The sequence below is a fragment of the Rhopalosiphum padi genome, chromosome 3 (genome assembly GCF_020882245.1).
Source record: "Rhopalosiphum padi isolate XX-2018 chromosome 3, ASM2088224v1, whole genome shotgun sequence".
NCBI classification, from domain to species: Eukaryota; Metazoa; Arthropoda; class Insecta; order Hemiptera; family Aphididae; genus Rhopalosiphum; species Rhopalosiphum padi.
The window spans coordinates 19,882,500-19,908,227 of record NC_083599.1 but is presented as its reverse complement, the minus strand read 5'-3'; the positions used below and the strand labels follow the sequence as shown (position 1 = coordinate 19,908,227).

The following is a 25,728-nucleotide window of genomic DNA, read 5'->3' as shown; positions in this document are numbered from 1 at the left end:
ATAAAAACCGATCAAAAAAATAAATAAAACCATTAACAAATACTTTAAAATCATACGGTTAAATAAGTAATAATAAAAAAAATGATGTTAGGATTAATACAATGTATTTTTTTATATTTAATTTAATTTATATTATTTTTTTATCGTACGTTTTCTAGCTGATTTGTGACAATTTTACGATATAGTATTATGTCGTAGTTCCATTTTGCGTAAAATACGATAGTAAATAAAATTACGAATTATAACATCGAAAAATAAAATAATATTATTTATTGACAAAATTATTATTTTCGTATTGACGTACTTGGCTATTTATAACCAGTGCGCGGCTGCGATAAATAACCAGTTTTGACCTATGGTGCGGTACGGCTGCATATGCAAGCGGGGTGGTGGAAGAAGTACTATTTCAGAACGCTGCCGCTGTAATCGCTTTAGCAGCACTTGACGACGGCAAATTCGTTATTTTTTTGCCAAAAACATGCTTTCGTACTTCCAATAGTACTCAGGCCTCGTTGATCGTAGAAACATGATTTTAGTATCAAAATAATCACGAGAAGTTGTACTAAATATTCTTGGAACAGATTTTCGATATCTAAATTTTCCGATTTTATATGATTTTTTAAAAAAAAGAAAAATTTTACAAATTTCAAACACATATAAAATTGGAACGAAAAAAAATTTTAAAATTCTGTTCCAAGAATATTTAGTACAACTTCTCGTGATTATTTTGATACCAAAATCATGTTTCTACGATCAACGAGGCCTGAGTACTATTACTACTATTGGAAGTACGAAAGCATGTTTTTCGGTCGATTTTTTTCTACTGGGACGGCCTCTTAAAAAGACTGATATAAAGTTAAATGTCTACTCTTATCCGTTTTTGGACAAGTGCTTATCACTTGTATTAATAATTGATATGATATGATGTTGATAGTAATTGGTGCGTGCGGAGCGTGGAATCGGCTGCAGTGATCCGATTGTCAACTGACCTTCACCACAGAATATTACAACGCTTTCACCTTATCACGATTCGTGTTTACATGAAAATAATAAATATAATTATTAATTATTGTTTTTTTTACCTATCTGTGTAATCTATGGTGTAATTATATTTATTAACTATGATTGTAAGTTAATCGTGTTATTAGTTATATAAATAAGTAATATTTTTATTATTTAATATTTATCAGTTATTAAGAACTTTTAATTTTTATAGTTGCTTTATATGTTCATAGATCATGATCATATTATATTATTATACGAGAATAAACACTAGAAAGTAGTAAGGCTGATGTCGCGCCATTTCCCATTGAAAATATATAATTATTCAATATATTGATTCATTAAATAGGTAAGTCACAAATATTATATAACTGTGAAATTTAAAACCAATGATAAATCTATGTCTTACGTATGAAAAACGATTCTTAGTAAATATGGTCTATTAGCCTATATTACTAAGTACCTATATCATGATATTTTTATTGATATTGCTATTAAAAGGACGTCGCATTTGTATGTATTGTCTCCATCTTACACATGTACGACTTAGCGCGTTTATGCAGTCTGAGTAGAAACCGGCTCAATTTTGGTTATAGAGTAAATATACCTATTTTTAAAATTAAAAGTTGACAATATTTCGGAGGGCAAGATGCTTAGCTTTTTTAAAACGATTATAATGAACGTTATATTAGAAATAATGAAAAATACTCAGCATCTTGCCCTCCAAAATATTGTCATCTTTTAATTTTATAATAGGTATATTTACTCTAGAACCAAAATAGAGCGAGTTCTACACAAATTGTGTAAACGCATATTGTCTATGACCTATGTCATTCATGTTTAAGATGGAGACAACACTTATGAGTGCGACATCCTCTTAAAGTAATTTATTTTATTGTAAGTATTATGGTAGGTTATGTGTATAATATATTATAGGTTATATTCTATATATGGTATTATACCATAATATATTTTATGTGTTTAAAGTTGAATACATTTTATTCAAAATATGACCACTATTTGCTTCAATGTGACGTGATTTCTGGACATAATAAATAAAAGCAATAATCAGAAATCATAATCACATATAACATGCCATTGCATATAAATCCTACCCTAGATATTAATATGAAACATTACATTTAATTACATAATTTTTTTTATACTCACACATTTGTCGTTAAATAAATGTTGTAATTATAAAATTCATCCCATTTACTGTATTATTTTAATTATAACTTAATTTTAAACCTTATTCAGTGTTCACACAGCCTAAACTAGTATTAGTATATTTTCTAAAACAAAATATAACCTGAAAATATTTAAAGTATTGAGATATTAGTAAAATTATGTAATATTAAGATTATCATCATTCATATTTTTATAATATATTGTTAAGGAAATTAACTGGTGGTTGGCGAAAATATTTGATTGATTTTCAGTATGGACGACAATTTTGAAGAAAACCTTAAAGTAAGTACAAAACAATTAATATAACTCTTTTAATATTTATTTATTTATTCATATTTTTATCATGTTTAATTAGTTTAATTAGTTAATAATTAAAAAAGTAAGTTTTCTAATTTTCTATTTTCTATTTCATAACACTGTTATTATATTCTACAATTTCTGTTTAATATTTTTATTTGGCAAATAGCCAACTTTTGTTTACTTTGAATAAAAAAAAAATATTTTTCAATCCATTGTAGTTTATTATGTTATTTTATTTTTTAAAAGATATTTCCTATATTATTATTATTATTTTAATTCATTCAACAATATTTCTTTTCAATAACAACTATAACATTTTTAAATTTATTTGTCTAAGACAATTTATCAATACATTATTATTTAGCCATTTGTATTTTTATATATCAATTTATTTATTTATATTTTTTCAGAGAGGACGCCTGTTCATTAAACGCCTCGAAGAATTACAATATTCATATTTCAATTCGCGGCCAGAATGGATAACCATACATATGAATCAACTGAAATTGTTTATAGCATCCTTTTATTATGAACGCCCATCTCCTAAAGTAATTGATTACAACAAATATAGTGAAATGAACAATGAAGAAATATTATTTAAGTTATATAATAATAAAATCCAAGAAACTATTTTAAATATGAAAAAAAATATAGAGAAGAAAATTGAACCTGATTTTTATGGTAACATTAATGTAGGTTTTACTATGACACATAGTATTTGCAAACAAAAGTGTAGTATCTGCCAAAATTTTCCTGATAAAGATGTACATAAATGGTATTTACTTCGAATAAAATCGAATAAAAATAAATGTATTTTTATTGATTATGAACGCAATAGAACATACTGTAACTGGAATGAATATTTGGACAATAATAATCTTCCTGAAGGATTTATGTTCTACCCTATTTCTGGGTTTTATGATGCATCAAAAACAATATTTCAAAGTATAACACCGGCTTCCAAATCGAGCAATAAAATTTTAAAAGCAGCTGACATATCTTCAAAAATAGTAGATTGGGCTGGCCGTTTAATTATGGTAGGTAGTTATTTTTTCCCCATATTAGCGCCTGTGATCATACCAACCGTTGCAGTATATACAAGTTCTTCTGTATATGGAGCTGGTAGACAAATTAATCAACTGATAAACATGTACAAATATGACATTAAAGTTTCAGTCGCACGAGCTTGTCATGAATGGATTGATTTAGCAATTTCTGTAATTGGCATTATAACAAAACCAGCGCAATTACTTTCTAGAATAATAACTACTGAAATCTCATGTATTCAAAAAACAGGAAGAGCTCTGACAATTTTTCAAAAAAGTGCTTGTATTACTCAATGTACATTGGAAGTCTTCCGTTTTACATTAGAATTAATAGACAATAATTTTGAAGTAACATTGATAAATGTGTTAAACCTACGTTTGGATTTATTCCTTATTACTGGAATAATAATGGCTTCAAGTGAAATTGAAAATATTTTAAATGTAAGTACCTACATATTCTATTAAATTAATATATATTTTTAAGTATTGATAACTAATAAGAATAACCAAAGTCTGCACTTCTATGCATTTTCATATTTTTACTGAGAGTATGCAATTGAATGAGAGTATAAAATGTCAAACAATTGTGTATAATAGAGAATGGATAGCAAATAGTTTCTTAATGTATACAAATCCAGACTTAACCTATAATTAATAAACTGATAGTCTTAATTAATAAAAACTTGTAGATATATTACATGCAATACATTTAAGGTGACTATAAAAAATGTTTTTTGTTGATCTTTAAAAAATAACATTTTATAATAACACAGGTAATTAGTTTTAAAATTTTACAATAACAGTAATAGTTTTACAATTTTAAAATGATAACATTATGCATAATTTTTTTTTTCTTTGTCAAATTTGATTTTATAAGTCTGTGTCTCTTAAGAAGTTTATCATATTTGTAGTGTTTTCTATGTTTGGACCTAATAGTTAATAGGTCTATATTGAATTGAATATTGTATTTTCTTAAGGTTATACCTATTAGTGGCATTCTGTTAATTTATATTTTACTGCTAAGTTAACACCACATATTACATATCCTAATATGGCCTAATCAGATATGGTTAATTACAGTTTTTCATTTCTGTTAGATAAATTGTATTTTTGATTTTTCTGAGTTTTTTCTGTTGTTATGACCAGTGATTACCATTTTTATCATTTTATTAGTATGAAGTATTTAATTTGGGTTTTGATGGCCGAGTAAGACGTGATTTTTAGAAACTGTGAAGTGCAGTTTGAGCAGTGGAGAAGTGTCATAGGAGACAATGAAACAACGTCTACCCACTAAGAAATTAGAACACAGGACAAATAATTTTGTTTTATAAAATATTTACAAATTTTAACGTAATTTATATTATAAAAATGATATACGTTTTAATATTTGTTAAAATTGGTTTTTTGTTGTACAGTTATAGTCTTTAAAAATTATTAAAATAGATTAGATGCCCGCGATACGGCTGTGCGGGTCATTCCAAATATTATATATTTATATTATACCAAAGAGACGTTACGATGCAACGTCTCCAAATTATGAGCGCGCGGGTACGGGGGAGATTTTAATGTAAGTGAGGTTTACTATCTTCGTTATGAGACATGTCTCGCTATTCAGATTTCCTCAATTATCGACATCGCCATCGTCCCCTGTAAATCGCTATTACTGATAGTCGAAAGGTACCTACGTGTTTCTTAATATTGTTGTTATTATATTATAGTTTGTCCTCATGGTTGATGATTTAATGTATGTAATTTTGAACGGTGGAATTATTAATTACTCATACGAATAAAAAGTATTATCGAATGGGTAAAATAAAAAGGGAGGAATCCAAGCGTATAGTGTCATTTTATTCAATGTCTCCCTAACTAAAAACATAAGCTTCGCCACTGAGTTTGAGTATGCTGCTCCTTATGCTACTTTTTCATTACCTTTTATTCTTGTTTGTCTTCAGAACTATTTAATATTTTTTTCTTATGCATAATTCATTTTTTCTTTTATTATATAATTGTATTCTATTATCTATTGTGTTAATAAATAAAAATAATATAATATAAAAGACAGTATTACTAAAAATATATCTTAATTATCAAATCTTTTTCTCACAAATTTATTATATTAAATTTAAAATGGAATTTTTTAAATTCTAATTGTTCATTTTCATAATTTAGCTGTGCTATAATTTTAAAAAGCATATTTTATCTAAAATGTAATTCAACTATAGTTTATGTTTTCTTAATTGGTATAAGTTAAATTTATTTTAAATTTCGTTGACTTAGTTAACTCTAGCTATTTTTTTTTTGCATTGTCTTTTCCACCTTTAAATATTCGCATACATTTTATAGTATAATTCAAATTAATATTATAATGATGGGTCTAATTGTATAATTTCTTTAGGTACTATCCCAGAAAGCTGTTTGGTTTCCGATTTACAAGACTATGGAGAAAATTCCTTACTGCATGGGTTCAATACTTTGGCAGTCGGTTTACTTTATCAAAAAGCATTTGGCAGTGTTTGTGGAACGAGTCACAATGTTTCTCGAGGATAACCTCACTCCACAGAATTTGCTCTTTGCTTGGAAAAATATTCGACTTATATTTGATAACTATCAGAAACAAACGACCGAGCTGGGCGTCGACGAGATGTTGCGGCACGTGGTGGAAAACATCGCGGAGCAAGAGAGCGTGAAGTATGTTTTGCGTGGCCAGCGCATGGTAGTGCTGTTGGAAAGTCTGCGCGAGGTCGCGGTGAATAGATCAATCCGTCCAGCCCTGATCAAGTATTGCGTAGAGCTCGTCCTGCAGGAGGCGAAAAAGCTGTCCGCAAAGCACAACGATTGCGTAGCCGAACTAGCCAGGCTCGGCGAGACGAACGTTTGTGAGGTGGACAAGGAGTTTTGCACCATATACGGGCTCGAAAGATGCGCCATGGACCAGTACGCGCTGTGGGCCATCGGCGAGGTTGGCATGAAACCGGTCGCTCTGATGGCCGAGTATCAGAAGCACGCGTCCCGTCCGGAAAACATGTTCGACGACGAAATGGTGGTCAACGAGACTGACGGCGCTAGTCGGTCGGTCAAGGGGTACACATTTGTGGCACCGTGCAGTGTGCTTAATTTAGAAATGTGCTTGCAGTTCGCAGAAAAAATCAATCCGCAGCATCAATACATCAGTCACGAGTTCGTACAGCCCGAGGCCGACGTGTCCGTACTGCTCAAAGTTTCCGCTTTTTCGGTCAATATCATCTTCTTTGGCATCGACCTAATCAACGGCGTTCCGAAGATGAACATCTGTTTCTTCCAAGAAAATCGTGATTCTACCTCGTCAATCATAAACTGCAAGGGTTTGAAGAAGTTGCAAGAGGCTCCTTAGACACGCGTCGCCGAGCCGACATTATCATCGTCTTCACATTTTATTGATCTGGTGAACTGTGCTTTTACTATCTCCTCTCGTCCATTCAGTGGTTTTGTCGTTTTACTGACTCCACTTAATGAAGACTGTTATCCTAAACATATTTGAATTTCATAAAAACTATGTATTATTAATATCGTCTGTAATTGTAAAATATTCTTTTAATCTTATTTTTTTTAATATATATATCGATATTATTTTGCTTATTATACATGGGTCATGGAATGTATAATGTGGAACATATCAAATCCACAGATCTGTGCTCAGATTTATACACATATATTTTTTTAACACATAGTATTTTATAATTTTATTTGTAATAGAGGTATTTATATACTTAATATTTTTTTATGCTAAATGGCATTATAATTTTTATTATTAACATTTTATTCTTATCAATAATGTCTTTAGACCAATATTCATTATAGGTATACAATTATCTTGTGAATATTTAGCAATAAATTATTAACATAATAATTATGTGTTTGTGATTTATTATACTATTTGAAAAATATGAAATTAATTTAATTACTAAGTATATATACTATGTACTTACATGTATACACGGTTATAACCTGTACGGCTATAAACAGGCACGGATTGGGCCGACGGGAGTTTTCTTGGTGGAGGCCCCTGTGGTGTACTTTTGTTGTTGTTGAGAATAACAGATTTTAATAATAATAATAATTATTATTATAAATTTTAACTATGTATAGACTATATAATTATCATATTTTATTGTTTATTCGTTGACTGATTTGAATTTTATCAACTGTAACTTGTAAGCACTCTAACTAATGGTTTATCGACTACAGCATTACATTAACTCCGTAAAAAGCTTATAATACTTGATAATCGTTTTAACACCATTGCATTAAAAAATGAACTGTTAAATTTTTCAAAAAATTAGGACAGCCTTAAAAAAACATAATCCGAATTTTACTTAGAAAACAAAAATGTAAAAATAATACTTGAAAATGATGAATCTAAAGTGATAAAATTGAAGAATGTGACACCCAAAATGCAATGAAAACAAGTTGTGGGTTTTGCATGAATTGTACTGTGTGCTGTCTTCGTGTTTTATTCAAGTATAATATGTATAGTAATGTTTATAATAATTTAGGATATTGACATTAAACATATATATTTTAACACTGCCATCAACTCAGGTACATATATTTTATAAATTATTTAAATACACTATAAATGTTGATTCATACCGTTTACGTTTTGCGTGGGTAGCATGTGAGCGAACATTTTCGACTTTAAAATTTATTAATTTAAAAACAGATTAATGTAGTATCTTACACTATCGGAATCCAAATTAGTGCCGTTTATGTTAATGTCCGTTGAACAATAAGTACTTTATAATATAGACACGACACAGATGACGTAATCAATAAAGTAGCTAGTACCTCTAAAGTCTAAAACATTAACTAAAGAATTAATGTATTAATTAGTTATTAATATATTTGTGTAACTAAATTTTAGAGTATATTTTTTTCATAAATGGCCGGCATAGGTACAGATTTCCCGGGCCGAATTTATGTGCCAATCCCGTCGCTATAAACATTTCTAGCAGTTAATTGTTTATCAACATTGTTGTTTGGTATTATTCTATTTTTATTATATTATAGTATTCGGTGTCGATAACGATAGGCGCGCGTGTGTGTTATGACGAGAGATGACCCGCACCGCCGCACCTTCGCGTCGATCGTATTCATGGGCGCCCGGAGGGGGGGCAAGACGGGGCATTTGCCCTCCCTAGAATTCAAATAGAATGTTGAACATTTTAACTTTTATTTTGATCTATAAACATTTCATCGATATTTTTACTTTAGTGTGTGAGGTTGGTGTTTGATTTCATATAATTCTAACACATTTTGTAGTTTACAAGGAATAAACTTTTTTTAGTGTATTTTTCGGTGTTTGATTTCATTATGCCCCTCCCTGATAAATTTCCTGCGGGCGCCCATGATCGTATCGATGACCAAGTTGGTCATTTTTGATTATCTTGTTTTTTTTATTATTTATTACTCAGTCTATTGTGGCACTTTGCGACCAAACACGTATTCGTCCCGTCGGCCGATCATTTTTAATATTATAATTATGTAAAAGGCATAATATACATTATACAGTCCACATATTCGGAAAGCGTTTTTTATTTTATAATTAAGCTAGACAACAAACATATTTATCTTATTTTTATTAATGATGATAATATATACTTATATATTTTATAATATGTACATATAGTTACTTTCATGGTGTAATAGGAATCACTTATCTTTGAACGTTGATAAATAATGTAAATTTATGCACTTTTATTTAATAAAAAATCCAATTAATTATAATTATTCTATTTCCGCTTCAAATATTGAGCTTGTATCTCAATTTAAGGATTTAGGCATTATTTTTGACTCTAAATTAAATTTTTCCCCACACACTGAAATGATAAAGAATAAGGCTATGCGTAACTTGGGTTTTATTAAGCGCACCTGTGGCTCATTCATAGATCCTATTCCCTTGAAAATTCTATATTGCTCCCTTGTTCGTTCCCATCTAGAATACTGCCCTCTTATTTGGATAAATAATACCTCAAAACAAAATTCTTCTCCAGAATCTGTTCAAAATAATTTTCTACGTTTCATTTCCTTTAAATTTAATATATACAGGCCTCCCCATGGTTCTTATAATAACGTATTACATTTTCTATATCTTTTACCACTTAATGAACGTCGAATACTTCTACTTTCCAAATTTCTTAATAAATTATTATTAGGCGTTATTGATTGTCCGGAATTGTTATCATTGATTAATTTAAAAATAAATAACCTTAATACCAGAGATCCGAAATCATTTTACCCTCAATTTTCAAATAAAAATTATATTTTAAATTCCCCCGCTAATCTCCTCATGGTAGCTGGTAACACTTACCCCTTTGATTTTATATAACTTATTGTCCATTATCTTTATTATACACCTTATCGCACTTTATAGTTTTCTTATTATATTCATTTAAATACTATTAGTTTTATGTTTAATTTTTGTTATAATGTTTTTTTTTTGTTTACTAATTTGTTAATATCTTATATTCTTATGTGCATATATTTGAAATTGTAGTAGGACTTACGTCCGTATATTTGAATAAATAAATAAATAAATAAATATAACTTATAGTGGTATTGTTATTATACTAATAAAATTTTTTTTATTTATCTATGGTTTTTAATCAATAATATGTTTGATTATCTGTTCTAAGATCTAGACTCTAGTTAGATATAACCAAAGTTCGGAACTTGTTGCATTTAAAATTATTGAAATATGCAGTCAAAATCATCAAAATATACTTAAAAATATGCAGCTAATTTTTTATTTTGTTTTTGAAAACGCAAATTGCTCAGGTATGCACTTTTCCTAAAATATGACGAAATGTACAAATTTAAACTTAGTATTTAATTTTGCCATTTCGTAAACCAAATTTCTAAGACTACAAAAAAAACATGCAAATGCAAGAAGTCCCGAACCCTTGTTATAACGTAATTTAATGATCAATTACAATTTTACAATTAATTGATCTACAACGTTAATAGTTATAAAAATAATATTTTTATTTAATTGTAATAATATTTTACCTTGTTGTAGTGATCCGCAAATTTAAAAATAACGATCTACAAACAAATATTACATTCATTTTATCACTTATTTCTTAATTCAGATAATTTCAATACATTTTTGAAATATTTTTATTTTACCTACTCATCCACATAGAGGATATACTAGTCCTAGTATATACTTAAGTTTCCGACTAAATTTTTTAAACTAGACAGATAGACAATATACACTTCGTCATCCGAGGGAACAACTGTTTGATAATTATTTATGCTTATATGAGACTTTTTATATCGTAAATCGTAATCATTTACCGATAATCAGTTATTAGTAAATTTAAAGTAATTTATAATTTTATATCCAACCGTAAATATGAAGCTACAAACTAAACGTATGTACAAAATCACCAACCACGCCTAATACAATATGGTAAATCACTTGCTACACAAATACCATTTTTCATAATATTAGTAATATTACATAATTGTAGCCGTTGAATAATTAAGTCAATAAAGCCACCAATAAATAACGCATAGCTATAGTAAGTATCTGTAATTATGTAATTGACAATAATTACTAATTGTGACTTGTGAGACATAATAATATCCACTGCAGAACATTTGAACATATAAAATACGTTATTATATTTTAATCTTTTATACACATATATTTCTAATAAAGTTATCTATATACTATATTGTTTTTCCAGCACTTTTATATTCAAAAATTGTTTGAATAACTAGGTAGTCAATAGTCATGCTAAAAAATAAAAATAAACCTATTATTATGATTTAATTTCAATATTATTTTATATTTGATACATACTTAACAGTTATCATAATATAATTAACGATAGTTCTACAAATTCTTTAGTTATCAAAGGAATTACCAGGAGTTGAAGCTGTTGGAGTTGAAACAACCTAAACGCAGTAGGTGATAAATCAACTTATTAAGTCGTATCTAATTAATTTTCATCTGAATATATAATTAAAAAAAAAATAACAACTAGATAGGTAATATAAACCTACTTAGGTACTATTTAAAAAAAATTGTTTAATACCTAATAGTTATAAGATTATATTAATATACGGTTTCCCTGCAGCGTCAAAGAGTGGAACAGCACAACGTCATGACGCCGCGTCCAGACGCTTACTATGTCGGATGTCCAGACCAGTAGTTGACGCTAGACGCCGCGTATGGACGCTGTATGGAAACCGTGTACCTTTAGAACCAACATATAAATATATAATTTGAGATTTTCAAATTTAAAAATCTTAATATTGCTTCATAATGGCTAAAATGCTAAATAAACTCTCCACATCAACAGAAGTGATAGGTGCATATTTCATACACGATACACCCATACACGTGAATTCTTTTAGATTGTATTATATTTCTAAATTGTTTTTTGGAGTTTTACTTAATAGTATATCCCTTATCGACATTGCGGCGTTAAATCCTGGGGTTTTTTTTTACAATAGGTTTTGTAATTTAGAATTGGTTAAAACTCCAATTTCTTTAGGAAATTCTACAATAATACAGATTACGTATATTTATTTATAAAATATTTAATTATTCTAAAATATTTGAATATATTTAAAATAAAATTAGCATCAGCTTATTCAAAATTAAATGAAACGTAGGTACACATAATATGTTAAAAACTCTCCGATATTAAAATGATATAAAAAATATTTATTTAAATTAAAATCCGTTCTCTATTGATTATATATTATTAATTATTATATAATATAATAATATAAACGATCAATGCCGTGTCTAACGGGTGGCAAAGGGGGCAACTGCCTCCGACGTCATTTTCATATTATGTTAAGAACAGTGTCAACTATTTTTAGTATACCAATAATTGAATAATTGAATAATCTATTTGCAATAGTCTAGATCTTCAATTACGGAAAAGAATATATCCATATGGGATAATATACCCAGAAATATCCTTCATTGGATAACTAATATAGTAATTAAATCATGTATAAATGGGTATTCTTGTCGTATATGCTATTCCATATGTTTTTTATATTAAATTAAAAAAGCAATACGTATAGGTATATAGTATATTATAAATATCTATACAAATATTTACTATAAAATATTTATTATGATTTGATGTCTCATATAAAACATTCAAATGAGTTGTCTTTATAATTGTTCCACCATCATTCTGCTAAGAAATATGAGTATCAATTTGAATAAGTCAATTTTTCTTTAAAAACGTATAAAAGTATTTACCTCTGACTGAATAATTCTATTTAAATTTTTGGCAAGAAATTAACATATTTAATAGAAACTTTGATTAAGATTAAGTTTATTATCGTAGCCAGTGTCGACTAGATAGGAATGACTCAGTATATCCGTGGTAGACAACAAGTGTATGGTAGACCACATACTACAAAAATACCTATAAATGTATAATAATATGTATGTATAATACTTTGCATCAATATACAGACATTCAGTGTCTTGTCATCATGTAAATCCCAACATTTCAACATAGTGCAATATCCCTATGCAACACTAATATTGTAATATATAACTAATCTTATTAGTCTTGTAAATTGATTATAATCTATATTCTTATGATATTTATCAGTATTGAATGTGTTTGATAATGATTTAGGTTTATCTAATACGCCTAAGTATTTTAGTCTATTATGAATTGCTGATCCATCCAAAAGCGAATTTTGTTCTTTGATTGTTTCATCAAGTGTTAGTTTTATTAGTCTGACATAATTGTCGCATCGTTCCTAAAATAATAATAAAAAAACAAAAAAAATTATTCATTATAGTATTAAATTATCAAGTACCTAAGCATTAAATATTAAACTACAACAATGGCATTACAATAATATATAATGCAATATGCAATTAAATTTAAAATCATTATACTCATTAAATTAAAACATTCAACAGCTCAGAAATAATCAAATAAAATAACCCACAACATTTTTATGAGTGTTGTGATTTACGTAATATTAATTTAATCAACTCAGTTTTCGTTAATCTCAAATAAAATAATAATTAGTTCGTTCAAACTTTTATAATATATTACTTAAATGTATAAAATTAAATACAAAATAGTTAGCAGTTTTGAGAAAAAAAAGCATATTGATTATAATAAATATGAATATATTATAAACGTATATCGTATATCGTATATCGTCTATATATTATATATATATATTTTTCATTGATAATAAAACTTTGATGTACTATAACTACTTGTATATAATATGGTAAAATGTATTACCCTTAAACATCGCATTCTATCGATTTTCTCGGCCATCATACTGAAATTTCTCTGAGCTCCATCCATTTAGAAATGCGAAATATTTATTAACTATCTTCAGTATGAACAGTACCAGTACTAAAACATTTTAACTAAAACATATTTATCGTAATTAATAATGTAATATTCATAGTTCATAAATGTTTTAGTCAAAATTTAGACAAGCTATACAATTAAAAGAACACTTCAATATGATTTGTAATATAAAAACTTGTATATAGCCATTATATAGGTCCCAATTTAATATATTAAAAATTACAGAATACATTTGATACCAAATATGAAAAAAGAAACTAAACAAAATATTAAAGCTATCAAAGTTAAAAAAGAAAAAACGTTTAGTTTGTTAACTATAAAGGTAAGTGTACCTATTACACTACAGATAAATAAATCTATGAATTATTATGAATAGGAAATATGATAATTATGCCTATCTATAATATGAGTAATAAACTCAAGCCTATGAAGAATAAATTTATTAAAGAATATACATGAATTTTAATTATTAATTACATAAAATTGTCTGTTTTTAATAATTTCAATAAAATAGTCAAATTCATTGCATATATTGTTTCGTAGATTTATAAAATACATGGCTAATTTATTACCAACAAAAGTAACTACAATATAAATATAATTAAATTAAATTAATAATTAGATACATTTTAGTAATTTACAATAATATGAAGAATATGGGAATAGTATAAAGATTTATATTTATAAATAAGATATGTACAGATTATTTGGATAGACAGTCTTACTTGTTTTATTTACAAACCTTTAAAGTTCTAACAGACAAAATTCGTAAAAATCACTAATATTTGCAAAAAAATTTTGTAGTTGAAAATTATTCATTAAGTTAAAAATGTATAACGAAATTCCTTATAAGTTAACACAGAAACCTAAAAATAACAAAACCACTAGAAGAATTACACTCGTAGAATTAATTTTTTACAAGTGTTTGAAATACAAATTTAGTTGAAACTGCAGGATTATTCGAACGTAAAATATTTTATGAAACAATGTGAGTTATTTTGTTGTACTTAATTCAAAAATATTAATCGTAGAAATTGAAAAAAATCCAAATTGCTACTTATGTATTATGTATTATTATTTTTTTTAAATGCAATTAAATTTTCAAAATATTTAAGGTAGTTTTAGTTAAAATATCAAAATTGTATAGTGACTGTGTAAATGTCAATGGTTTTTAATAACTAATTATTTTATTATACAATTTATATACTATGCACCTATTTAGTATTTATACTATTCCACATAGTACATTACATTCGACATTCGTATTGTCTTCTATGTTAATAACTGCAATTATTCGTTGTACAGTATTATAGTAATTAATAATACAATATATAAAAAATGAAAATATTTTGTCAAAAATTAATTTAAGTTTAGTCTATGGTACTAATAGAAAAATAAATTACTTAATGTACATTAGTACTTAATATATAAACATAATAATAAGGTATTAAAAAATAACCATAAAAATAGGTTGACATATAAACTTCCCTACTCAGAATCATATTATATAATGATTTATCATTATTGAATCAAAATGTAGCAACTAGCAAGGTAATAATTATAGTTACACAAAAACTGTTATAAACAATGAACAATAGTTCTATAAAAATAGGTATTCAAATAATTTGCGATAACAAGAATAGGTATAATCAAGATTAATAATTCAAGTAAATATGGAAATGTAAAAAAAAAACTGATGGCCCATGAACTATGAAGCTAAAGTTGTAAATTTATAATAATACTAAAACCAGGGAAGTCGCTCTGCTTTATAGTAGCTAGTAGGTGTCAAGTATTCTTATTCTTCACCTAAATAGGTCACTGTTATAAAATGCGTTAAATCTGAGCTCAATGATAATAACATCGCTACCTACCAAAAACGTTTCTAAACAGAGATTTTGTCAGCCAATATTTCTACATATATTAATTAATTATATTTTTATATTGCTATTGATATATATTTTTTATACTAGTTTATATTACTACGTTATTCAAGGCCGTAACTGAAAAAAAAATTCGGTAAGGGGGTCTAACATTTTTTCTATTACAATTATAGTCAATAAACTACTCATCATATTTCAATTTCACCATACAAATGTTTCTATTTTTAAAAATTTCTGGAGTTCTATAGAATAGACCTCCAGTTACGGCCTTGTCATTATTCATAATTGAAAAATATGAATTTAGTTAATTTAGTACAAATTTAAACTTAAAATATGAAATATAAATATAATTGTGATTACACACATTTTAGTTCCAGTTTGAGTTTTTGTAATTTTTTTAATACAAAATGTTTGTAGTTTATACATTTTTATTTGAACTTCAAATGTATATAACAAAAAATTGTGAGTATGTATTTTAATATTTTTATACAGATTTAATGATGACTTATGTAGGGTTTTGTAATACATTTTCAAGAATTTTTACCAATAAAATAATTTTTCAACATTATTTCAAAAAAATTTCAAATGTTTTTAAATAATAAGAGAAAAAATTATTTTATGCGTGGGAAATAAAAACATATGTACGGTTGGTAAAAATGTACAACGAAATAATTTATAAATTTTCAAGATTTTGTCAACATTCACTTTAATCGTTTCTAAGAAAGTGTTGTAACTATGCATATAAATTCTTGTTTTCCCAATAATTTGGAAAATTATATACATATAACAAGAATTTATTATTTTCGACCTTCCAATGTATTAACTAGACGTAATTTCCTACTAGAAATTACTTCAAAGTTTCAAAGTTAAATATTTAAACTCTTTTACTGTTTTAATAGATGACAGACAAAAAAAACACATAATTATTGTAAAACCAATACCAAAATTCCGCTCCGCACAAAATATAAAAATTAATGATATCGAAATGGTATTTATATTTATCTCGACTTAGATAATAGTTTAAAAATATTTATGTTTTAAGTTTTATAAATGAAAAACTATAAAAATATAATTCTATTATTAAAATTAATACAACTATGTATAGTATGTTGGAATGTTGGATTTATTAATTTAGATATTCATTTGTAGTTGTTACTTGTTTATTTTCTATAAACTTCTACAGGCATATATAAAAGGTTCACTGAAATTTCTATAATCACGTCAAATTATACCCTCGTCATGCCAAAAGTATAAAATTAATAATTAGTTTAACACTTTTCCCTAAATAAATTTGGCAATTAATATAATATTTTTGCTTAATTAAAAAAAAAATATATTTTTAATTTGTATGTGCTCACTTAATACCATTTGAAAAACTAGACATTTTAATTCGTAATTTATGGATATTTTTAAAAACCGTACAAACAATTAATATTTCTTCGAATTAAATTTAAAAAGCGGATGTTTTGATTGAACCGATAGTTAATTATTAAGTTTATATAAGTAGTAATAATGTATTATATTATATTTATTAAACAAAAAATGGACTGTGATTTTTATAAATAGACAATTGTAGAATAGTTTAGTAGAGTAGAAAGTTATATACAAATAAAATATTTTAACTTAAATAAATAAATATTTTTATAAAATAACTATTTCAAATTCCATTGGATATTAATTTTTTATAACAATAAAAATGAAGACTAAAAATATTTATGTAAAATTTAAACCTTAAAATGTTGTGAAATGAGATATTAAGAAAAAACGTGTGCAATTTCTAATAAATGGTTGCAATTTATAGCCTTAGTTAGATGGCTTTATTACATATACAATATTTGAGTTGACCAGTTAAAAAACTGGTAAATCTCAAAAAAAAAACAATAATATAGATAACACCCACTCATTTTTATATTAGAATTAAGTAAAGAATATTTAAACATCAATACATCATAATATTATTGGACACTATACGTTTTAAGTTTTAACGTTTATTATTAAAAAAAATTATAAAAATGAAATACAAATTATTTTTAAAAACTATATTAAGAATTAAGATGTACTAATTTTATTGTATTCTTTGAATTTAATATTTCAAAGGTTACATCTATATCAGTTATATCTAGTATTAATATTATAATATTTGTAAATAAATCAAAAAAATCGAGGTAAACCTGATTCGGTACATTAGTAGTTAGTACACATATTATTATGGTACAAAAATGAATACAAATATTGACCTTTAAAATATTTTGAATATTCGTTGATTAAGAAGACATTTTATAAAATATATTTTAGTAAATCTAAATAATTAATAAATAAAAACACTAGCTTAAAAGTTAAAATAACTTTAAATAAACTTTAAAAAGTTTTAAAAAAATCAAAATCAAATATCGAGTACTTTATTTTACTTACGTAGTACATTTAATTTATTAGCTTTGTAAAACTAGGCTAATAAAAAAAAACCAACGTCTACAAAACTCGAACTTTTTCTATCAGCTTAAATCTTGCACTGTGTCCACAATCCACATACGTATAAAATGTATATAATTGTACATATTCATAGTATAGTACTACCTACAGTCTACATATACATAGTCATATGCAATATTCGAACATGATTTTCGAAGTGCAAGGGTGGGAGGCTAAAATATATTTATTTTGTAGGCCCAATGTTTTCTATTCAAATATTTTGGTATGATTAGAATAGTGTTTAGGGGGAAACAGCTACCCCAAGTCCTCCTTAGTTACGCCGGTGAATTATTAACGATACCTATTATAATGTATATAAATAGGGACAAGGATAAAATTACAAACATTTCATAAGTAGGTATAAAAGTGACTGTTGTTTAGTCGATATCAAAAGTATTGTGTCATATAAAAGTATAGGATACCATATCGATATAATACGACAGAAAATTAAAATAAAATCAGTTTATCCAATGTTTAACCGTCGCCGTTTACGCACTATAAATATTATACTCGTAAATTATAATAACATAATTTATTTACTGATTAGTAAAATAGTAAGTAATAATTAATATAATGTTCAATAATATAATATAATATAATATGGTTCAACGCAATAGACAAACGCTAAACGCATAATTTCGTCAACATAGGCCAGACCATATTTATGTATATGACTACTAATATACAACTATAAATTATAATTATAATTTATAATCTACTCTGAATTCTGATGATGATAATATGTAGCGTGCTACAGCCTGCAGACACTCGGGCCGGCGATCAATATTGTAACGATTCGTAATACATTTCAACGGCACGCGGCCGACGAATAACTAATGGTATTTTGTCATCAAATACTGTTGTTTATAGATTCGTGGAGAGAAATACTTATTATTTAAGACTAAGCGTTTTGAGTATAGTATAATATTATATTATATTATATATTTATTATTTAAGTATGTTTTAAATGCGAACGTACAACAGCTTACCTATATATCCAGTGGTTTAAGTAGATTAAGTAGAGTATATACTAAGAATTTCAATACTTATTTTTTTAAGTTTCAGTTTTCAACCCTTCTCTTGTTTTTTCTAAAATGAAAATTTTTGAAAAATCAAAGTAATTGAATATTATTGTAACGTAAACAATATCACAAAATATATAATGGTGGTAGGATACTATATTTACCCGCTTACGAGTAATTTTAAAAATTAGACGAAATAGCGTCACGTGGATAAACACTAGCGGGTTATTAGATAAGATGTAAAATTTTTAATTATTATTTTTTATGTTGGATTAAATGAGTTTTTCTTTCAATTTTGTTTTTACCTTTGCATTTAATTTTTTTGAATAATCATATACCATTGTAGTAATTTATTATGTACATTAAATGTTGATTGATGGTCCAAGAAAACTTAAAGTGGCCTTCTGAAAATATTAATTGGTGATCCCTGTTCTATAATATCTGTAAGATTCGCTTATACGTGGACGCGTGATGGTGCATTAGTGCGTTGTGCAAAATCCTTTATCGACTAGTATGCACACAACGTACCTACTATAGCTGCGATCAACTGATGTTTGATTGGCGCCACATTTATAATGTCAATATTATAATACTACTGCTGCTCAGTACTGTGGGAGGCGGGTCCTTAAATACGTTTCGTTGTGGTCCAGTAGCCGAGAGGATTATGAACACGGTGGAAGCTGCGGTGTCTTAATGTTAGGTAATATCATACACAGATATATCTTATTATATGAGTATTGTTTTCTGGCGTAGAGTGTATATAGGGTCTCGCGTCCGCGTAATTGTTGAAATTGCGTATTTTATTATTATTGTTGAAACCGATATGTCGAACCGAAACGGTTGTTTGTAAACCGCGACGGATGACTATTATATTTGTAGGGCTGCCGCCACCGACGTCCTAGCTCCATCAAAACTTCATCGTATTATTATGACATAACGGCAATCGTACGGATAAATATGATTAAAATATTATTTTATTTGGATGGTACGCGGACAATATAGCATGGCAAGACATGCGCGATATATCGGTATAAAGGTATGTTTTATTAAACGCGATGCGATATCTTCGTATACGTAAATCGGACGCTGCGTTAATAAAATATAATAAATGAAATGTCGATGTTGGACACCGGGACACGCGTACGCGCGGAAAACCACTGTCGAACTACTAATGCGATCGCGATCGTGTGCTCGGATTTTTAACGGCGGCCGTGGCGGTACACCGTGTCAACCGGTACGGTTTCGGCGCACATCATAAATATATATATATATATATATTATTATGTTATAAGCTCGAAAACGACCTGTCGACTATACAGCACAGTTGACGACGACCAAAACGATCGTATTATTGTTATTATATTATTATACAGTACGCGAACATGATATTATGTGTACATATATACACACCTATACTTATGATGTGAATAAACATAAACGGTATATACGTATAATGACGCCCCCTCCCCCCACCCCACTGTCGCGGCTGCCGAAAGTTCACCTTGGCACGAGTTTCAGATTCCCGCGAAACGAAAAAAACGGGAAAAAAACGTGGAAATAATAATACACACTCACACTCACTCACACACACACACACATATATCTAAAATACTTATACAGTTATACACCGCCTATACCAAGGTACTGGTTAGGGGTGTGTATAGTGGTAGCAGTAGCTGTGCACTCCATTGCTCGCGAAACGCGCGTATACCCATATCGTTATGGCCGGGGCGGGGAGGGATGGTAGGCGTGCGTATATATACGACTCGCGGACACGCCACCCGGTCGTTGTCGGGCTGGTCGCGTCGTCGGAGCGCACGTAAACGTGAAAAACTTTTTGTGCATCGTCATTTTATATATATCATCGCCATTGTCATTATTATCGTGTGTCGTGTGTGTGTGTGTGTGTGTGTGTGTATATATATATGCGTAAGCGTTTATAATATACTACAATGTGGGTTAGACACCCTGCGCGCCCTCGACGTATTCGCGGATTTTTATTATCGTGTTTATATCGTGTGCGGTTATTATTATTATTATTATTATATATCCTCTTTTTACATGTCATTGGCGTGTTTTCGAAATGTTCGGCCGCGGCATATATACCTATGTATTATATACCTACGGCGCGTCGTAATTTTTATTTATTTTTTTTTGAATTCAAACGCGTATTATGTGTTTATGCGCATAGGTATATATATATATATATTTTATTTTTCGCAAAGCTCCGTGACTGTCACCGAATGGGGGGGCCCCGTGCACGGAGGATGGCGTGGCGCTGCTGCAGAGGGCCTGCAGTATTTATGTACACACGACGAGGCCTTATTATTATCGTATTTATTGCGTAGCCTCGTTTCGTGCGACTTTTCGTGTCCGCGGGGCGGTGTACGAGAGTGCAGGTCAAGTCCTGTTGTTGCTGTGAATAGAGTGATGGGTGTATATACACGGTGAACAAGTATTATCACGTATAATCCGCGAATAAGTCTGATGTTCGATATTCGGTATTGCCGAATGCCGATATATTGATGTTATGACCCGCAGTGGGCACCTAAAGTAAAAGACAATATTATTATAAAAAGAAAAAATGCACGTATTCAGTGATATGGTGCTGGAGAAATACGGAGAAAATCAATTGGACGTAAATGCAGACAAACTAAACAGTGTTGGATCTAATAAAAGAAAAAGAAATTTGCCAAACCATATAAGTAAGACAAAGGCATATGGTAATAGGTCATGTGATGATATGTCCTACTACTGCCTCAGCTGAGACAAAGTGAAACTCCGTATACAGCATCAGTGTCGTGTCACTGAGACGTGCTAATTTCGAATAAAGGCAAACCGGTTACACATAGGTTACCTAGGTTATTTTTGTGACTTAAATCTGTCAATTAATTGTTTGTTTTGTCATTTTAGTTAAGCTATATGATCTCTTTTTAACGTATCTATGATTTAATGACTGGGTCCGTACAATTTATTATAGTGCTGAAAATGTATTAATAATGTATTATACTACATCTCCACATTTAACATTGTTGTTGCCTGTTGGTTCTCTGAAAGATCACCTCGAAGACAACTAAAACAGTTGCAAAATTCTATTGAAAATAGTGGAGGTTAACGTATCTCTTCTTCTTTTATCTCTTTAATTCAATTCATCTCAGAATATGTTATAATATTTATTAAAATACTTGCTTTCTAATTATATACTTCAAACCATTAGTTAATTACCTATTTTATTCACAGTCATAAAAGCAAGTTCTCCTAATTTTCATGTTAGTATCTTTAGTATAATTATTATTTGAACAGTCATCGTGATTTTATACTTGTTTTCAAATTGCCTGGCTAAAGTTAAAAAAGCAACCATATACTTTCGTGTTTGATCGAAAATACAATTGAAAAAGCATACACTGCTTTATAAAAATCAGTTTTTTGTATAAAATAGATTTAGAACAGGAATGGCAATCCGTGCACACGCGCACCTAAGATTTACACGCAAAAAAATGTTCAGAACACGAGAAAAATTAAAATACTTATTACTTATTAGGTATATTATTTTATTTTTAATAATAAATATAATAAGATCCTTTTTATTACCGCTGACGTCTTCCAGAAAATTATATTGTAGGTTCGTTTATTTTCGTCATTTTTTTTTTTTTATTAAACTTCTTTCTCCTTAGTCAACTTGATAATTACAATAAATTAATTTAAATTAATAGGTACATTATATTTTCTTATTCATATATATATATATATATAATATAATAATTAATAATTGTTTCTATAATTAAATGACACGCAGGAAAAAAAATAGTTAATTTTTGGCACGTAACGTTAGAAAAAATTGTCATCCGTAATTTAGAATATAAATTATATTTATGAAACTGTTAAAATATTACTACTGAAAAACGAATGTTTAATACAATTAATATAAAAATTATTACCGTTAAAGTATCAAAATTCAAGTGAAGAAGTTTGTGTTGGACATGATTGTTGTTAAGCCATAGATATTCTTTCAATTTATTAATTAATTTTTTTTTAATTAATGTTATTATTATATTTTGTTTACGATTATGTACTGTTGATCTTATAGTTTCAATTGCGTAAAAAACCAATGTGGATTATTTAATACGAAAATTAAGTACCTATATAACATAAGGTTATCTACTATATATTTACCTTACATAACTACCTTTTTTCATTGCATATTTTTTCTCTTACTTTACATTTTTTGGTTGTAACTTTTGTACTTTCATTTTGATATTTCAGATTTCTATATTATGCATAGTTACATGTATTCAAACGTAATCATAATTTTCTGATAATATGTATTTAATGCATTTTATTATATGATCCCATGTAGTTATATATGCTATCTATCACAATAAATATAGGATTATAGGAACCTATTATAACTATATTAGCATAGAATAAATACATTATAAATTATAATGTATTATATTAACAACGCCCCTCCCGGCAAAATAAGCGGTGTGAACACGCTATTTTTAAATTTTAAATTTATCATCGGCTTTTTACTGCTAGAAAAATATTTTTTCACTCTGAGCCTTCAATGAATTATAAAGAAATTTTTTAAAGAAATTTGAATAAATTATATAATTTGAATTCTTACTCCTATTTTAAATTGTTGTTTTTTATACTTGTATAATATGTATATTGAATATAATTAATAATTAATTTTATTATTTTAATTAAAACGATTAAATTTAAGTCATACAATATTTATGTGATCCTAGTTTTATGATATGGTTTGATATAGATAAGGTTTTATAAGTTTTATTTAAATAATGTTATTGTTGTGTTCTTTTTTTTAGGCTTTTGTGTTTTTGATTGTGATATGTTTAGCATGGATAATTATTTTTCATGTCGCCATGTGTGTGATAATTCCTTAAAATATTCTCCGGTAAATGAATAATGCTGTATTATAATAAAGGTATATTAGGTACTTAATATTTTCCAAACAAATATTTTTCTAACTAAATCATTTTCCTACGTTCATTTAAAAATATTGTATTTTATTTTCATACACTATTTACCAACGTTGTAGCTATTATTATCCTTTGCGCTATCTATGAAAGTTATACTTGAACTACATAAATTAATTATATATTCACCTTGAGAGCAAGTTAAACTTCTGTATGAGACATTGAAAGTTTATACATATTAGGCATATACTATTGTCTATTACCGTGCCAGATGAAAATATAGTGTTTTTTACAAAATCGCGAAAATTGTAAAACTAATTTTTGTAGTTAAAATTTTTAATTTTTAAAACTAAGGCTTGGAAATTAAATATTAGATCCCCTCATACCTTTTTTACGACAGTCAACAATTTGAAAATCCAAATGTAAAATTCAAAAAATTAGATGTTTAATATACAATCTAATACATACAATCGGTTGTTTAAATTCTACTATGATGTTTTATTAAAATATTCAAATGTAAGACACAGGTAACAAGTACAAGATACTTTTAATATTAATTTACATTTGTATTTGTTAAAATATTCCCTTTTATTTTTCTAATTATACTACCCAGTAATTTTAGTATATTCATTAAATCATACATCATTATTCATTATTAATAGTTAAGGACAAAAATCATAAAAAATGTTTACAATAGTTTAATATTAAAGTATATATTACAATTTACAACGTAATACAGCAGCAACAACTTTTAGATTTTAGGTGAAGTGATGAATGTATTAAAATTAAATTTTACAAAAATGTTTTCTTTTTTGTATCTATCATCACCTTTTAGAACAGTAAAAATGCTTCAATCTTCTTTAATCTTTTCTGATAAAAAACTAAAAAGTGAATCTAGTTAGTACTTTGAGGAATGAAGTATACTTTTTATAATTAAGAAAACAAAAATAAACAATAATTGGGATTTTTACACAAATCCAGTAACATTATAGTATAATTCTCAAGATAATTTAATTTGGAAATTTGTTTATAAGTCAAAAGACATTAAACTATTAATACTTAAATTGTTGAGACGTGAATAAATAATATTTATTGTAACAGATATTTGTATGAAAAAAAAAATAAATTAATAATTAATGAACTAAAAAAAAAAATACTTACAGATACCTATAAAAATTAAAATACGATTTAATATTAAAAAAAAAAACCAACGGCACGTAGTGTTCCCAAGCGGTCACCCATCCAAGTACTAACTACGCCCGACGTTGCTTAACTTCAGTGATCGGACGAGAACTGGTGTATTCAACGTGGTATGGTCGTTGGCGAAAGCCAAGGATTGTCCAAAGTGGATGTAGATACAGGCTCTTATAATAGATATAATGCCATAATATAATTGATTAGTTACGTCTTAGGTTTAGTAATAAAAAAAACGCTTGTCAAGTTAGAGATTGACTTGTAAAGTTGTAAACTTTCTTGATTTTCAATTTTTAGAAATTTATTAATTGTATCATTGA

At 27.5% G+C, this 25,728-nt stretch overlaps 1 protein-coding gene, 1 long non-coding RNA gene and 1 other non-coding gene across 6 annotated transcripts; 1 reads left to right on the top strand and 2 right to left on the bottom strand.

The window, feature by feature from the left end:
• Window positions 1-969: 969 nt before the first annotated feature.
• On the top strand, window positions 970-7,425 carry LOC132924053 (uncharacterized). Of its 4 annotated transcripts, none has more exons than XM_060988127.1 (5): window positions 970-1,127; window positions 1,236-1,351; window positions 2,402-2,475; window positions 2,904-3,980; window positions 5,935-7,425. In XM_060988127.1, exons 3-5 carry the CDS (start codon window positions 2,446-2,448, stop codon window positions 6,907-6,909), a joined length of 2,082 nt encoding a protein of 693 aa, XP_060844110.1. In that variant the 5' UTR covers window positions 970-1,127; window positions 1,236-1,351; window positions 2,402-2,445; the 3' UTR covers window positions 6,910-7,425. The 4 variants fall into 4 exon arrangements, with proteins under 4 accessions (XP_060844110.1, XP_060844112.1, XP_060844109.1 ...); XM_060988129.1 differs by having other exon boundaries at window positions 986-1,160; XM_060988128.1 differs by having other exon boundaries at window positions 987-1,127; window positions 1,217-1,351.
• A 3,641-nt stretch (window positions 7,426-11,066) lies between these two features.
• LOC132924055 (uncharacterized) lies at window positions 11,067-20,431 on the bottom strand. The gene is made up of 3 exons (XR_009661288.1): window positions 19,803-20,431; window positions 13,829-13,945; window positions 11,067-13,325 (listed from the first exon to the last, which is right to left on the bottom strand). It is a non-coding gene; the product is annotated as an uncharacterized LOC132924055 (long non-coding RNA).
• A 4,988-nt stretch (window positions 20,432-25,419) lies between these two features.
• Window positions 25,420-25,538, bottom strand: LOC132928090 (5S ribosomal RNA). Its single transcript, XR_009661967.1, has one exon. It is a non-coding gene; the product is annotated as a 5S ribosomal RNA (ribosomal RNA).
• Window positions 25,539-25,728: the final 190 nt, after the last annotated feature.